General features: G+C 54.9%; 2 protein-coding genes across 3 annotated transcripts in view; one reads left to right on the plus strand and one right to left on the minus strand.

The window, feature by feature from the left end:
• Window positions 1–37: 37 nt before the first annotated feature.
• On the plus strand, window positions 38–4,394 carry FAM71E1 (family with sequence similarity 71 member E1). 2 transcript variants are annotated; one of them, XM_044922244.1, is made up of 5 exons: window positions 38–147; window positions 349–467; window positions 815–945; window positions 3,342–3,615; window positions 4,231–4,394. In XM_044922244.1, the coding sequence occupies exons 1-5, from the start codon at window positions 87–89 to the stop codon at window positions 4,285–4,287; spliced, it is 642 nt and encodes a 213-aa protein (XP_044778179.1). In that variant the 5' UTR covers window positions 38–86; the 3' UTR covers window positions 4,288–4,394. The 2 variants fall into 2 exon arrangements, with proteins under 2 accessions (XP_044778179.1, XP_021537116.1); XM_021681441.2 differs by having other exon boundaries at window positions 105–174.
• Window positions 4,395–4,872: 478 nt separating this feature from the next.
• MYBPC2 (myosin binding protein C2) overlaps window positions 4,873–14,763 on the minus strand; it is a 24,540-nt gene continuing 14,649 nt past the window's right edge. The window contains exons 16-28 of the mRNA XM_021681095.2: window positions 14,160–14,299; window positions 12,943–13,102; window positions 12,757–12,861; window positions 12,108–12,296; window positions 11,554–11,688; window positions 9,924–10,091; window positions 9,661–9,749; window positions 9,374–9,569; window positions 9,008–9,147; window positions 8,111–8,270; window positions 7,810–7,946; window positions 6,277–6,463; window positions 4,873–4,998 (exon numbers count right to left, since the gene is read on the minus strand). Coding sequence (XP_021536770.1) covers window positions 4,988–4,998; window positions 6,277–6,463; window positions 7,810–7,946; window positions 8,111–8,270; window positions 9,008–9,147; window positions 9,374–9,569; window positions 9,661–9,749; window positions 9,924–10,091; window positions 11,554–11,688; window positions 12,108–12,296; window positions 12,757–12,861; window positions 12,943–13,102; window positions 14,160–14,299 — 1,817 coding nt within the window. The 3' untranslated portion in view covers window positions 4,873–4,987. The remainder of the gene's footprint in view (window positions 4,999–6,276; window positions 6,464–7,809; window positions 7,947–8,110; window positions 8,271–9,007; window positions 9,148–9,373; window positions 9,570–9,660; window positions 9,750–9,923; window positions 10,092–11,553; window positions 11,689–12,107; window positions 12,297–12,756; window positions 12,862–12,942; window positions 13,103–14,159; window positions 14,300–14,763) is intronic.

The following is a 14,763-nucleotide window of genomic DNA, read 5'->3' on the forward strand; positions in this document are numbered from 1 at the left end:
AAAGCGGGTCTGCCGCGTTGTGACGTGATAGAGCCCGCGGCCCCACCCACCGGTTTTCTCCGCCGGCACCTCCCTCTGCTCTCCCCATGGGGCGGGGCGTTGCGATGATGCGGGGGCACGAGGCTAAGCTGGCCCCCAGTGGAACAGGTGAGGAGGGACCGGGTGGGATGGCAGGCGAGAGGAGGAGCCGGGCCTGGTGGGGTTGCACCAGGTGAGGAATGGGGCCGACGATACGAAGACTGATAGCCCAGATTCCCCTACCCTCAGAGTGGGACTTCCCTGGGCCCTACCAGCTGGGGGCCCCGGCCCAGTCTCCTGGACTAGACCCCTCGAACTTCGCCTCTCTAGAATGCCCCCTGGTTCCAGCCTATCCCACGGGCCGGCCCGGACGGCTCCAACGCCACCTCCTGAGCGGCGAGTTCGACCAGCTGCGAGACTTCCCCATCTTTGAGAGCAACTTTGTGCAGGTGTGGAGCCCCAGAACCCCCTGATACCGAGCCTGGGCTTGAGCCCTGTTCTGACTTGGGGAACCTCTGCTCTGCCGACTTCTGACCATTCTCCTATAAAGTTCATCTCCTGGGATTCTGGATCAACCCCCACCCCCATGCTTCTAGACCTTTAGCTTCTCTATGAACCCTGGCCTCTGATTCCCTTGGTTCATTTTCCCTGACTTCACACCCGGATAACTCTTGACCTCTGACCCCAGGATATCTGACCCCGGACTTGGTGTTTAATACACTTGGCTCATGACCCTTAATCCCACCAATCCTGCCTTCCATCTATCTGCCTTCTAACCTCTCACCCCTGGCCCCAGGTGACCCGGTTAGGAGAAGTCGCCAACAAGGTCACCATGGGGGTGGCAGCCTCCAGTCCAGCCCTGGAACTCCCAGACCTGTTGCTGCTGGCCGGCCCTGCCAAGGATAACGGACACCTGCAGCTCTTTGGGTGACTGCCCCCATCCCAGCCTAGACCTCCTCCATCCCCAGCTCTGGGCATCCTGGGTCCCCTCCCTGCAGCACCTCCTCTCACACAGATGACTCCCAGGGCCAGGAGTCTTGGATGGCTGCCAGCCCACTGTGGGCTGCTGTACACCCAGGGGAACAAGGGGAGGGCAATCCATGGGGGCTAGAAACCAGAGATAGATGGACATGAGAGGGACAGTCCTCAGCCTCACCCTGGCAAGGATCAGAAGAATAAGCATGTAGCAGTACCTGCCGCATACCCGGCACCCTGTAGCCCATGCAGGTAACCTCATCTCCGACATACTCACATGGTGGGGCCCCTTAGCCCCATCCTTTGAAGAGATATACCGAGGCTCAGAGAGGGGAGCCAATTACCCAGAGACCCACAGTGGTTCAGGGGTTGGGTTGGGATTGGAATCTCAGGTACCTCATCCTTACTGATCTCATGATTCTTTTTTTTTTTAAGATTTTATTTATTATTTGACAGAAAGATAGAGCCAGAGAGCATAAGCAGGGGGAATGGCAGAGGGAGAGGGAGAGGGAGAGGGAGAAGCAGGCTCCCCACTGAGCAAGACTCACATCTCACACACACACACACTCAAAGGGGCCCACAGTTCTTTGCAGTTCTGAAATCTAAAAAGTTCTTTTGCAACCCACTTGATGGAAGAATCTGATTCTGACCTAACTAAATGAAAGCTACTTACAGCCTTTATGTATTGCCCCTGTAGAAGTTTAGAACATTCCACAAAGCAGTATGCTGACGCCTTACGGTGCACCGGGGCATTTTCTCTTCTACACTGCTCCTTTTCCTTTCAGTGCTAATCTATCCCACCAATTGACCTCACTGCTCACTGAGTCATGACCTTCAGTGGGAGGGAGACTAAGGACAGTGCCAAGGGGTGCTTGGAACCCCCATAATCTCCTTCAACACTGTCCCCCAAATAAACATACCGTCAAGGTAAAAACACTGAGCTTGCTCTGCAAATAAAGCATCAAGACTCACTCAGCCCCTAGTTCCTCACTTCTAACCTGCTTTGCAGCTTGGAGCTAGCCTGGGCCAGTTGGGATAAGCATATTGTGGGTGTTCGCCCTTCCTTTAAAACCAGCTGCAGGTGCATGCTACTTTTCCACTCTGCTTATTCCCTCCTCAGCACTATATCAACATTCACTTCATATCAACATAAGTACAACCACCACATCCTTTTTTCGACATACACGAGCTTAGACCCCAAGCTTGCATCTGGTGCTGTTACCATCCTGCCTGGGTTCAAATCCTGGCTTCACCTCTTCTTCACTGGCTTTAGCCAAGTTCCCTACCTATCTGTGCCTCGGTTTCCCCATCTGGAACATGGGGATAAGAGGAGAGCCCACCTTCTAGGGCTGTCAGGGGATAAACTGAGTAAATGTTTGTGAAGTGCTTAGAACAGCCCCTGGCACGGGGTCAGCGCTTTGTAAACATCAACTGTTATTCTGCCATTTGGGGAATGTCATAACAGATGGAGCCACCTATCTGACAATAGTGTTGTGCCTGGTGTCTTGAGATTATAGCCAGTGTGGTAGGCAGAGGGCATCCATGGGTACAGGCGTGAGAGTGTCTGTAAGATCAATTCCTAGAGGTAGTATTGCTGGGCCAGAGGGTGGTATATGGCTGCCCCGTGTTGTGGGTAAGAACGTGGATAAGACTTGGGTTCAAATCCCTGTTGTGTGACCTGGGCCAAATTATCCACCCTCTCAACAAGCATCCATTGAGCACCTGCCATGTGTGAGCTCTGGGTACTCGGGGAACAGCGGCGAACAAAATGGGACCAAAATCTCTGTCTTCAAACAACCCCTCTGGGAAGGCAGACAGAATAAATGACAATTTGTCCAATGGGGTAAGGTCTGTGGAGACATATCAGATGGGGTAGAGGGAGTGGGGAGGTCTGCAAGGGTGGACATGGTTGCAAGTAAGCCACGGGTTGTAAACAGACCTTCTCCCAGAGAAGGCGCTTCTTGAGAAAGACACAAGATGAAGGGGCCAAGCCACGGGGCTGGCTGGAGGAAGATTTCCCAGCCTGTGCAGTGGTCCTGAGGTTGGAGCTCGCCTGGTAGGTTTATGGAACAGCAACGAGGCCGGTGTTGCCGGGGCTGAGTGAGTGAGAGAGAGCGAGCAGAGAGGTAAACAGAGGAGGCAGATCTGCAGGGCCTGGTGGTGAAGGTGCTGCGGACTTCGCTTTTACTCGGAGCCGCGGGAGGGACGTGAACTTGGGTGTTGGCCGGCGCCCTCTGGCGGCCGCGTGGGAACAGAGTGGCGAAGGCCGAGGCCGCCGCCTAGGCGGGAAATCACCGTGCCGAGCCAGGGAGCGTCAGAACCTGAGGCTGCCCCTTCCGCCCTCCCAGGCTGTTCCCCTTGCAGTTCGTCCAGCTCTTCGTCCACGACGAAAGCCGCTGGCAACTCAAGGTCAAGTTCCGCACCGGCCGCGCCTTCTACCTGCAGCTGCGGGCCCCGGCCGAGACCCGAGACCGCGAGTTCGGCCAGTGGGTGCGGCTGCTCTACCGCCTGCGCTTCCATTCGGCCGAGGGAGCCGTGCCTTTCACGCAGGAGTACTCGACGGTGGAGGATGGCGAGGACGGCGAGGACGACGAGGACGAAGATCCGATAGAGCGAGAGGAGGTGGGGGAGGGGAGGGGCTGCCAAGGAGGAGGGGGGGCGGGGAGGTGGCGGAGGTGGGGGCGTGGGGGGTGGGGGGTGGGGAGGAAGCCGCCGGGAATTTGGACTACCCTGAGGTAGGGCTGGGGACCTAGACTCCTGAGTATGAGGGAGGGCTGGGGGCCTGGATTCCTGTGTTCAGAGCGCCCGGCACCTAGGAAGGACCGACTCCTGAGTCCTGAAAGGGTATGAAATCTCTGTGTAGACACAGCAAGATCTCAAGGCAGGGTCTGCAGGGCCTTGGGTACACTAGCCAAGGTGGCTGTATAGTTCCCTAATTGGGCACCCCTATCCCCCAGCCTCTCTCCCCTTGACCTACTTCGGTGGAATATGGGGAGGGGACACCTGGGCCTTGAAGGGCTAGGGTGGGTCAGACCAGATGACCCATTCCCTAGAAGGCCTTGGGGAGGGGAGGAGCACCAATCTTTGAAGGTGGGGCATTGAAACCTCTTCCTCTGGAGACACCCCACTCTCCCCACCTTCCAGGTAAGTACAAAGTCACCCCACCCACCCACCCATCCCAAAACTGCCAATACATCCGCAGGTCAAGGCCTCTGAGACACTCTTTCTTATACTCAGCTTCAAGCCGTGGAAGCCAGACTTGACCCACAGACCTCTGAACTCTGGGGACTCTGATTCCTCCAATATCCGTAAGGTCACAAAAGGACCAGAGATCAAAGTACCCTACCTCAGGGCCAGAAAGATGAATTATTAAAGTTAATAAAGATCGGCCACTTAAGAACTTAAGAACAACCAGGTCATGAGCACTTTTGTCAACATCACTAATTCAACATTGCCTCAGTATGGTGTTCAGTTCATCGTGTGTGGCTCCCCAGGCCACCATGAGACCTAGTGCCCACCATTCCATCGTGGCTACCTCACCAGAGTAGTCTTCCCCATCTGGGCTTTGGTTCCTCTTTAACTCATCCTAGTTGCCCCTGCAGCTAGCCCGCCTCCTTCCCGCTCATAGTAGCTAGTCCCAGAGGGCTGCCTCCACAAGGTCGTGGTTCACCTGTGACTTGTAATTGCCATGGCAACATGGTAGCGTCCCTAAAGTAGCTATTCCAAGATGGAGGCCTCAACGTGGTCTGTTTCATCAGGGCTGCCTTATCATGGTTGCCATTCCAATTTGCTGTCCCCATCACCCACCCCCAGGTGACTAAGCCCCTGTGGGAAGGAGGAGGCCGAGCTACAAATTCAAGAAGGACAGACAGACACACACAGGTTGTAGACAAGACTATTATCTTCTCAGTAGTAACTCTGGAAAGGGAAACAGTGTTCAGGGAGGTCTCGGTTAGGACCCAGCAGCCAATATCTTGGCAGGTGGAAGACAGTCTTACTGTGGCACTGTGGGGGGAAATGAGAAAAGAGTGGATGAGGTGGGCTGGGCTTCCCAAGTCTCTGTGCCCCAGCCCCAGGCTCCTTTGCCAGCTAGATTCACACGGCTATCGGGGAGCACGTTGATCCTTCACATCTCCGTGGGGCAGTCAAACCACTGTCATGGTGTCTGTGATTCCTGTAGCTTTGAACCCCAAACCGGGATGTTCTCATCAGGGATTTCTAAGCAGCTGCTGGTGACAGGCTGTCACTGGAATCCCAAAGTAGGGATATTTCTAAGCTGATTCAGTAATTAATAAAGGGGATAGCAAAACATTAGAAATTGAGTCAGCCTGGAAGAGCAGTGTTCAGAATGACAGCCAGTAAGGCTTAGGGGGTGGTCTCGCTTGTTAAGGGTCTATGGCCACTTCTGTCTTCTGGGTGGTCATCAGGGCCAGGGGGAGTCACAACTGGGGAGGGACACTGGAAGCCCATATTAGCATCAGCCACATCTGAGGGAATTGGGTAGCAGCCTCTCCAGTGAGCCTTGACTGGCAGTTTGATGGGCTGCAGCAGAGGAGGTGAGGAAAAGCATTCCAGGTAGAGGGAACAACATGTGCAAAGTCCCAGGGACAAGAGAAAGCACGGCCAGTTTGTCCAACTGCCAACAGCTTGGTGTGGCTGGAACAGTGTTGAGGAAAATGGCCCCCCAGAGCAGGGCATGTGGGAGAAGGTGCAGGACCATGGACACCAGGCAGAGGGGCTTCAGGGCTGCTGGGGAGCCTGGGGAGGGCCACGGGCAAGGGAAGGGCAAGTCAGCGCTGGATAGAGAGCCCCCTAGGGCCCTGTGGGGGGATGGGATGGAGGGAGACATGGGAGGCAGGGAGGCCAGGGAGGAGGCCAGGCAAGAATTCCAGAGGAAGTGGTGATCAGGGCTGGGGCTGAAGGGTAGAGAGGAGGGACAGAGCTTGGGGAGGAGAGGCATTTTTCTGGGCGCCCGCCCATCTCCCCACATAGGCCAGGCCCACCAGAGCCTTGGTGATCATCTGCCAGCTCTTCTCGATCTCATTCACTTCTTATCTGTCCTTCAACTCCTTTTGGAAAACTTCCTCAGACGACTGCCCCAGCTGGATCAGGTGCTCCCCCAGCCCCACCCCTACAATGCCCTGTGCACATGTCACCCTGCATCGTTCTTGTTGGGGTCTGAATCCGGCTTCCTCATTACATGCCTAGGGGCCCTGGGCTGACTCAGCTGTGCGCTCTGGGTAGCTGTGTGAGAGCAGGAGTGAGGGGCAGCCAGGTGCTCACCTCGGACCTCCAGCTTGCACTCGGCCAGTGCCTCCCCCAGCTCATTGACAGCCCTACAGGAGTAAGTCCCCGCGTCAAAGGGGGATGGGCGGCGGATGTTGAGCGTCAGGACTCCCTGGTAGTTGGTCATCAGGAATCTGGGATCTTCGCGGATTTCCATCTGGTTCTTCATCCAGACCACCTTCGGCTGTTGAGCAGAGTGGGAGAAGAGGCCAGCTTAGGGAAGTTTCCTGGATGATGGCAAAGTGGGCTTTGGAAGGCAGATCTGGATTCGATTCTTGGCTGTGCTCCCCCCTAATTTTGACTGGGTGACCCTGAACTCGTCATTTCTCCTCTCTGACCCTCAGTCTCCTCATTGTGAGAGGAAGAGCTCACTCTCTTTTTTGGCCCACAGAACCCTACGTGATTTGGCCCCATTACTCTTCCGCCCTCACCCCATCCTGTCGCTCCCTCCCTCTGCTCCATCCATACGGGCCTCCTCACTCTTCCTCAAACAGACCCGACAGGCTCCCACCTCAGGACCTTGGCTGTTCCCTCTTCCAATACTGCTCTTCCCTCCTCTTTTCCCCTAATCAGCACCGGCTTATCTTTCAGATCTCTGTTCACACGTCATTTCGGGCCGCTAGGCTGCAGCAGGAATGCCCACTGTATGTTCCCAACTACCCTCCGAGCTCTGACATGCATCCCACCCTTCATGGTTTTATAGTCATTTGCATGACTTCAGATTCACGTTGGTCTCCCCCAACATCCAGGAACTTCCTGTCCAATTCACCAGCACGCACAGCCTCTGAAAATGTGTGTTGAAAGAATAAACAGACTGCGAGAGTGAGTGATGTAAATAAGCAAACGGAGTGAATAAATGAGCCGGGTAAATGAATGGATTGGTAGGTGAGTAAATGAGCGGAATGAATAAATGAGTACATTAGTGAATAAAGTGAGTAGATGAAGATGGAGGAGGTGAACTAATGAATCCGCGGTGTGCCTACGGGGGTGAAGCTGAGAACTTGGAGTTAGACCGGAAGTCGGCAAACTTCATCTGTAAAGGGCCAGGTAGTCAGTATTTCAGGCCGTGCAGGCTCTGTGGTCTCTGCGGCCTCAGGCAGTACTGAAGCGTGCAGAGCCGCGTCCCAATAACATGCTTATTTAGAGAAACTGGTGGCAAGCAGATTTGGCCCGTGAGCCCTCGTTTGCCAGCCCTGGTCCCGGTGAGCCACTGGAGCTCAAGGCTGCAAGTGTCCACATTCCCAACAGCGGTCGGGAAACTGGACGGAGCAGAAGATGCGGGGAGCCCCGGAGGTTCAGACATCCTCCCAACTCCCGCCAAAGTTTTCTGTTTCCGAGGGAAGCCAGAGTGTAATGATCTGAGGCTCGGGCTCTGATCGAAGGGGCGAGAGACAGGAAGTGGGTTAAAAGTGAGTAAATCCCATGAACAGAAGAGAGAGAAGTCAGGGGGGGAAAGAGGTGGTGTGGCTGCATCTGGGTGAAGATTTCCCTCTAGGGTCACGTGCACACATGCACGCACACACACGGCACCTTTGGGTGGCCTCTGACCGCACAGTTGAGAGCTGCAGTGTAACCGGCCACGACCACCCGGTCTGGTAGAGGCGTAAGGAACTTGGGAGGTGTTCGGAAGTCATGCTCCTTGTACTCACGCGGCCTGAAGGTGATACCTGGCGAAAGCGAGATGCACCTGTCAGGTGACCAATCTGGACTGGCCCCTGACTGCCTCGCCTCTGTCACCAGGTGCCATCAGCTTTGAGTCTGGGGGTGGGGGGAGGAGGTAGAACCCCAGCAGAGAGAGGAGACCGGACCCCAGGGAGCAGGGTGGCATTACCTGTCTTGAGGATCCGGGCCGTGTTCTTGGAGACGCCCGGTGAGTCACTGAGCCCACAGGTGTTCTCGCTGAAAACGCGGAAATAGTATTCGTTGCCCACGATGAGGTCAGGCACGGTACAGGAGGTGTGCCGGTTGTGTTCGTAGACAGTGAACCACTCCTGGGGGGGCGGGGGGGGCGAGGCGGGAGGGGCCGCGAGTGTCGGACACAGGGACACAGACACAAGAAGGACCAGGGCATGAGCAAAGCACACCAAAGCATGAGTCCACTAAGAAACCTGCCGTTCACAGGAGCACTGTTCACAACGGCCCAAAAGGTGGGAACACCCCAAGCAGATCAATGGAGAAGTAAAACGTGGTACCTCCAAACCACGGACCATCACTCAGCCACGGAAAGGAATGAGCACTGATCCACACTGCAATGTGGGTGGACCCAGAAAACTTTATGCTGAGTAAAGGAAGCCAGGCACAAGAGGCCACATACTGGATGATCCCATTTATATGAAATGTCCAGAGTAGGTAAATCCATAAAAAGAGGAAGCAGATTAGTGGTCCTGGGGTTGGGGTGGGGGTGAATGCTTAATGGGTACGAGGTTTCCTTTCGGGGAGATGAAAATGTCTTGGAACTAGATGTGTTGGTGACACAACAGTGGGAATGGACTAAAAGCTTTAAAAACATTAATGCTTAATTTTATGTGAATTTTACCTTAGTTAAAAAAAAAAAGAAAAGAAAACGCATCATGCACCGTATTTCAGCCAAAAAGCTTCCCTCCCAGCCCCAGCCCATGCTCCCAATCTCTCCAAGCCTCGGTTTCCCTTTCCCGGCTGTGAACCGGAAACAATGGCGTCTACTCTGACCATCTGGCCCACCCCACCCCGGGCCCTTCTGGGGTCTCACCATGGTTTTCTTGTCGGCTTTCTGGACAAGATACCCTGTGATCTCACTGTTCCCATTATCTCTGGGAGGCTGCCACTCCACCAGCGCGTTAGTGCCCCACACCTCCTTCACCATCACGTTCTCTGCTGGTCCTGCCTTTTCTGGAATGGGGGCGGGGGTTGTCAGACGTCCGCCCCTCGCCTCCTCTCCCCATCTCTGCCCCCCTCACCTGGTCCCCGGATTCTGCTATCGCTTAGGCTTTTCCCCACTCCCACTTCCTCGCCTTTTGGCGCCATCCCCGCCTCGCACCCTTTTTTCCATCCCAGTCTCTTCACTTCCCGGTTCCTGGGCCGCAGTGCCTCCCCCCTGCCCCAGCTGGCCGCGCACCCACGACCCGGATGCGGATGGTGGCAGTGTCCTTCATGTTCTCGATCTGCACGGTCAGCTCGTATTCCCCTGAGTCCGAGCGCGCCGCCTGGCGCACGAAGAACACGGTGTCGAAGTCGCTGGTGCGCAGGTGCACGCGGTTGGGGTCCACCGGCGCCCCGCCCTTCGTCCACACTACCTGGGGCCGGGGCTTTCCCTGGGCGGGGGCGGAGGGAAGAGGAGCAGAGAGGTCAGCCCGGGTCTCGCCCTGGCCCTGATCCTCTGAGCCTGACCCCAGCTCGGCACACCTGGAAGGGGATGACGAGGTTGAGGTGTTCCCCCACTTTGCGGACGTAAGTCTGGCGGAGGTGACGCGGGAGCCGGATCTTGGGTTGCTCTGAGGGCACAGACATAGGAACCGGGACTCAGTGCTGGGCCGGGGGGCACTCAAGGGAGGGACAGAGAGACAGTGGCAATGACGTTCTCGCGGGTGGCCCTAATGATGGCATGGCAAGGGCAGACCAGGTGACAGCAACTTGGTCTTTAGGACAGCGGGCTCAGAGTCACTTACGCACAATCTCCCGGATGGTGACCGCCTGGAACAGGGAGACGGGCTTGCTGCGCCCCGCGATGTTGACCGCCACCACCCGAAACAAGATTTTTGCTCCGGTGGGGAGATTCTTGACGGTGAAGCCACAGCGCTCTATGGGCTCCGTGTTAGCAGGGACCCAGTCCTCGGCTACAAAAGAGAAGCAACGCTGGGAACTTTTCTAGGAGCCCCTCAGAGGGTTGTCCCTTCCCGTGCCTTGGGACCGCGGCAATGGACAGCAGCAGCTGACATTTATTAAGCACTTATTATGACCAGGTTGGAAGAGTGGCACACGTGTTAGTTCATTAATTTCTGCCTCTGTCCTATGTTATCCCCCATTTTAGAGATGGGGAAATCAAGGTTCAGAGGAGTAGGGAATCGGGGGTGGTGGTTAGAGACAGCTTCTGGATTTCCTGCCTCCTTGGTTTCCATCTTGGGTTTATTGCCATAGGTTGGTGAACCAATGTGGGTCAGACCAACAACCACCAGGGTGAACTCTAACAAGAGTGAAATATCACAGTGGCCTGGCACAGACTGGGGAGGGATGGGCAAGGGCAAGGGCAAGAACGGGGTAAAGAGCACTGGAAAGAGAAAGAGGGAAGAAGCTGACGAGAGTCCAACCATCCATCATTTACATGCATTACCAAATGCAGTCATCACTGTACCCTGTCAAGGAGGCAACTGTCTTCGCCCATTTTTAGATGAAGAAACTGTTAGAAAGTGTAGGGGCAGGATGGGAACCCACGTCTGTCTGACTTTAAGGCCTGGGATACGGTGTTGAGATGATCACGCCTGTCTTCCCAATGAGATGACCATGTTGCAGGTATCCCCATAGCCATGGCACTGGGTCTGGCATGGAGTCCAGTGCTCAATACATGTTTGTTCGGTGGAGGATAGAGAGTTGGATGTGTGGAAATATGGATGGATGGATGGATGGATGGATGGATGGATGGATGGATACACAGAAAGATGGAGAGACAGCAGACAGATGGTTAGATGTTTATATAGAGAAATGGATGAATGGAAAGAAGGAAAGGAGGGTGGAAGGGAGGGAGGGAAGAGAGAAGAAAGATGGTAGTGAAGAGATAAATATATGGATGGAAAACATGTTACAGGATAGATGGATAGTTGGTTGAGCCAAAAGATTTTCTGATGGATTACAGATGGTTGGATGGATGACCAATGGTGGGCAAATGGATGGGAAGAAAGCAGGAAGGAGGGAGGGAAGGAAGGAAGGAAGGAAGGACAGATGGGTAGGTAGATGGATGGACGGATGAATGAGAGAAAGAAGGAATATAGGTGGTAGATAAATACAGGGATGATGGATGGATGGATGGATGAAAAGCTATTACTATATGGAAGATGTGTACAGAGGAAGGAGGATGGGAGGGAGAGAGGGAGGGAGAGAGGACAAGCTGGTCAATGGGGGCCTAGCTTGAGCCACCCCATTCAGGGATTCATGCAAGTAAAATATAGACACAGAACCAGGGCAGCCCACCCCATCAGAGAGCTCTCCTGCACTGCCCTGTTTGCAGTCCCATGGATTATACCCCCAACCAGGGCTCTGTGTGAGCCACCGCACCCCCACCCCAGGCCTGATGGGGCCACTCACAGCCCTCCAGGCAGTACTCCACCAGGTACCCATCGATGCCGCCTGCCCCAATCCTATTTGGGGGCCTCCACTTGAGAGTGGTGGTGGTGTCTGTCACGTCTTCCACCGCCAGGTGCAAGGGTTCACTCGTGGGCGCTGTAAGAATCCAGGGAAAGGGGAAGTGGAGGTAAATGAGGGGTTGGCGGTCACAGGGAGGGGCAGGGATCAGAGCTGGAGTCACTGACCAGGAAAGGGAGAAATATGGTGGGCCAGAGGTCAGTGAGCCAGGATGTGTCATCATGAGTCATTAAAACAAGATACGTCAAGGGACAGTGAGGTCTCCAGGAGCAGGGAAAAGTGTTAGTCTGGTAGGTCAGAGGCCCATCAGGTATTTGGGCAACAGCACAGAGTCTAGGATCATAGAGATTGGTGACTAATGTGCTGGGTCAATAAGAGGTCAGGAGGTTGGTTAGGGCTGGAGGGTCAAAGGCCAAGTGTAGGGTCAGAGATCAGCAACAGGCAGGGCAGGGGTCGGAGGTGGACAGGGATTTGGGGAGGGTGCAGAGGAGCATCACCAATAGGCATGAAGGGCTTGGTCTTCATGCTGGGCTGGGAAATGCCGATGGCATTGACAGCAAAGACCCGCATCTCATAGAGGATGCCCTCAATCATCTTGGTGGACTCATAGGTCGTCTCCGTAAAGACCTCAAAGTTCAGCTTCATCCAGCGCTGAGAGCCCTTCTTCTTCCGTTCCAGGAGGTAACCTGGTGCCGCCCCCCACCACAACAGAGAGAAATGAGTGCTCATGGGGAGGTTATAGGGTCACAAGTCAGTTGGAGCAGTGAGAAGCCATCACAAGTTCACATGACCCAGAGAGGTCTGAGGCCATGAATCTTGGGTTGGTCTCAGGATCATGGAGTAGTCAGCAGTCACCAATCATGGGGTTGGGGATCAGGAACGGTCATGAGTCATGAATCAGGAGTCAGGGATCACAGAAAACCCTAGGCTGTTGACCAAAGTGAAGATGCCCAGGTTGTTGGGAAGCAAAGAATGAGAGGGAAGACCAAAGGAATTGCAAGATATCAAAGATGGAAAACAGATCTCAGAGGGAGATCACCAAGGATGCTAAGAACTCTTAGAGGCCAAGGGATTGTTGGGGTGGCGGGGAGCTGGGGGAGTAAGAGAGGTCAGAGGTCATGGGGATTCCGGAACACGAGCACTCACCAGTGACTGGCTGCCCCCCGTCATACTTGGGTGGCTCCCAGACAAGAATGGCCCAATCCTCTCCAACAGAGGTGACACGCACAGCCTCCGGGGGGTCTGGGACATCTGTGGGAGGCAAGATGGTCAGGGGGTCCCTCAGGTCCTCAGGGAACCACCCCTCGCTCTCCCTCAGCTCCCTCTGCTTACCCACAACCCTCACGAAGATGGAAGCCACATCCTCGCCCACGGGGTTGGTGACCTTGATGGTGTAGCGGCCCTCGTCCGCTCGATCGGCACCCTCGATCAAGAAGCTGCTGGTGTCTGTCTGATTCTCGATGCGGATCCTGCCTTCGGTGGCTGTGAACACCTGGACACAGCCACGGGATGGCCTTGCTCCATCTCTCCCCAAGCCCAGACCTGCCTCCGCCCTCCACTGCTCAAAATTCTCCAGCAGCTCCCCATCACCACACAACACAAGGCCTTGGACCTAGTGCAAGAGGACCCGTTGGATCTATATCCAGCCTCACCATTCTTCCCTGCTGCCCTCCTTGTCCTCCAAACACCACCCTTAATTAAAATCTCCCAAGATTTGGCATGCAATGCCCTCACCCGCTCCTCTATTTGTTCTACTCTTACTCATCCTTTAGGACTCACCTAGAAGTGGCCTTTTCTGGAAAGCCATCTTGGAAGCCCCCACCTGAAAGTGATGGCCCTACCCCCTGAAGTCTCATAGTTTCCAGTACCCCCTTTTATCTCAGCCCTGGTCACCCTGGACTGTGACTGCTTGGGCACGCTCTACCTCCCTCCAACAGTGAAGGCTCCTCATGTTGGTATCCTCAGTGCTATACACAGAGCCCTGCACAGAGGAAGCCTCAGGGGGTGTGTTTGCTGACTGAAGGAATGAATGAAGATTGAGTCAAGTCTATCCATTTTACAGACTAGGACTCTGAAGACCAGAGAAGGGAAGAAAAATTGAACTGTCCAGGGCCTGGAACATATAAGATAAAAATATTTGTTGGATGGATGGATGGATGGGTAACTGGATTGTTTGATGGATAAATGGACAGATGGATTAATTACTGGATGAGAAGATGGCCGGATGAACTAAGTAATCACTAAGTTTATGAATGGAAAGATGGGTGGATGGTTGAGTTGTGGATAGCTGGATTGGGTGGCTGACTGACTGACTAATGGATTAATGGATGGATGGATGGATGGATGGAGCACCCACCATGTGGCAGGCCCAGTACCATGTGATAGATAAATATAATCTCCAGTCTTCAAAACAACCCTATGAAGAAGGATCATCATTCTCATTTTACAGACAATGAAACTGAAGCTCAGAGAGGGGAAGCCACTTGCCTAAAGTTGCCCAGCAGAGCTGAGAGAGAGAAGTCAGGGCACAGGGGGGAGCCCCACCATACCTCATCTCCCTTCAGCCAGGTGGCAACAGGACGAGGCTCCCCGGTGATGGACACATCAAGCCTCAACTTGTTTCCAGCCACAACCACAATCGAATTCTCTGAGGTCTTCCCTGAGCAGTCCAGGTGGATCTTTGGTGGTTCTAGTGGCAGAGAAGAGATACTGGGGAACTTGGTAGTGGGCAGCTGGGTCATCCCAATCCCCACCAAGGCAAGCTGGGTTCCCCAAGAGCTGGGCTCCAACAGCCATAAAAACCCTGGAGTCCTGCCCCCAGCCCCTCTTCCCTCAGACCCAGGAATCCAGACCCTCAGCCCCCTCCTCCCTCAGACCCAGGAGTCCAGGCCCCCAGCCCCTCCTCCCTCAGACCCAGGAGTCCAGGCCCCCAGCCCCCTCCTCCCTCAGATCTAGGAGTCCTGGCCCCCAGCCCCCTTCCTCCCTCAGACCCAGGAATCCAGGCCCAGTCTCTCCTCCCTCAGACCCAGGGGTCCAGGACCCCAGCCCCTCCTCTCTCAGACCCAGGAATCCAGACCCTCAGCCCCCTCCTCCCTCAGACCCAGGAGTCCAGACCCTCAGCCCCCTCCTCCCTCAGATCTAGGAGTCCTGGCC

This window comes from Neomonachus schauinslandi, chromosome 16, assembly GCF_002201575.2.
Source record: "Neomonachus schauinslandi chromosome 16, ASM220157v2, whole genome shotgun sequence".
Lineage (NCBI taxonomy): Eukaryota > Metazoa > Chordata > Mammalia > Carnivora > Phocidae > Neomonachus > Neomonachus schauinslandi.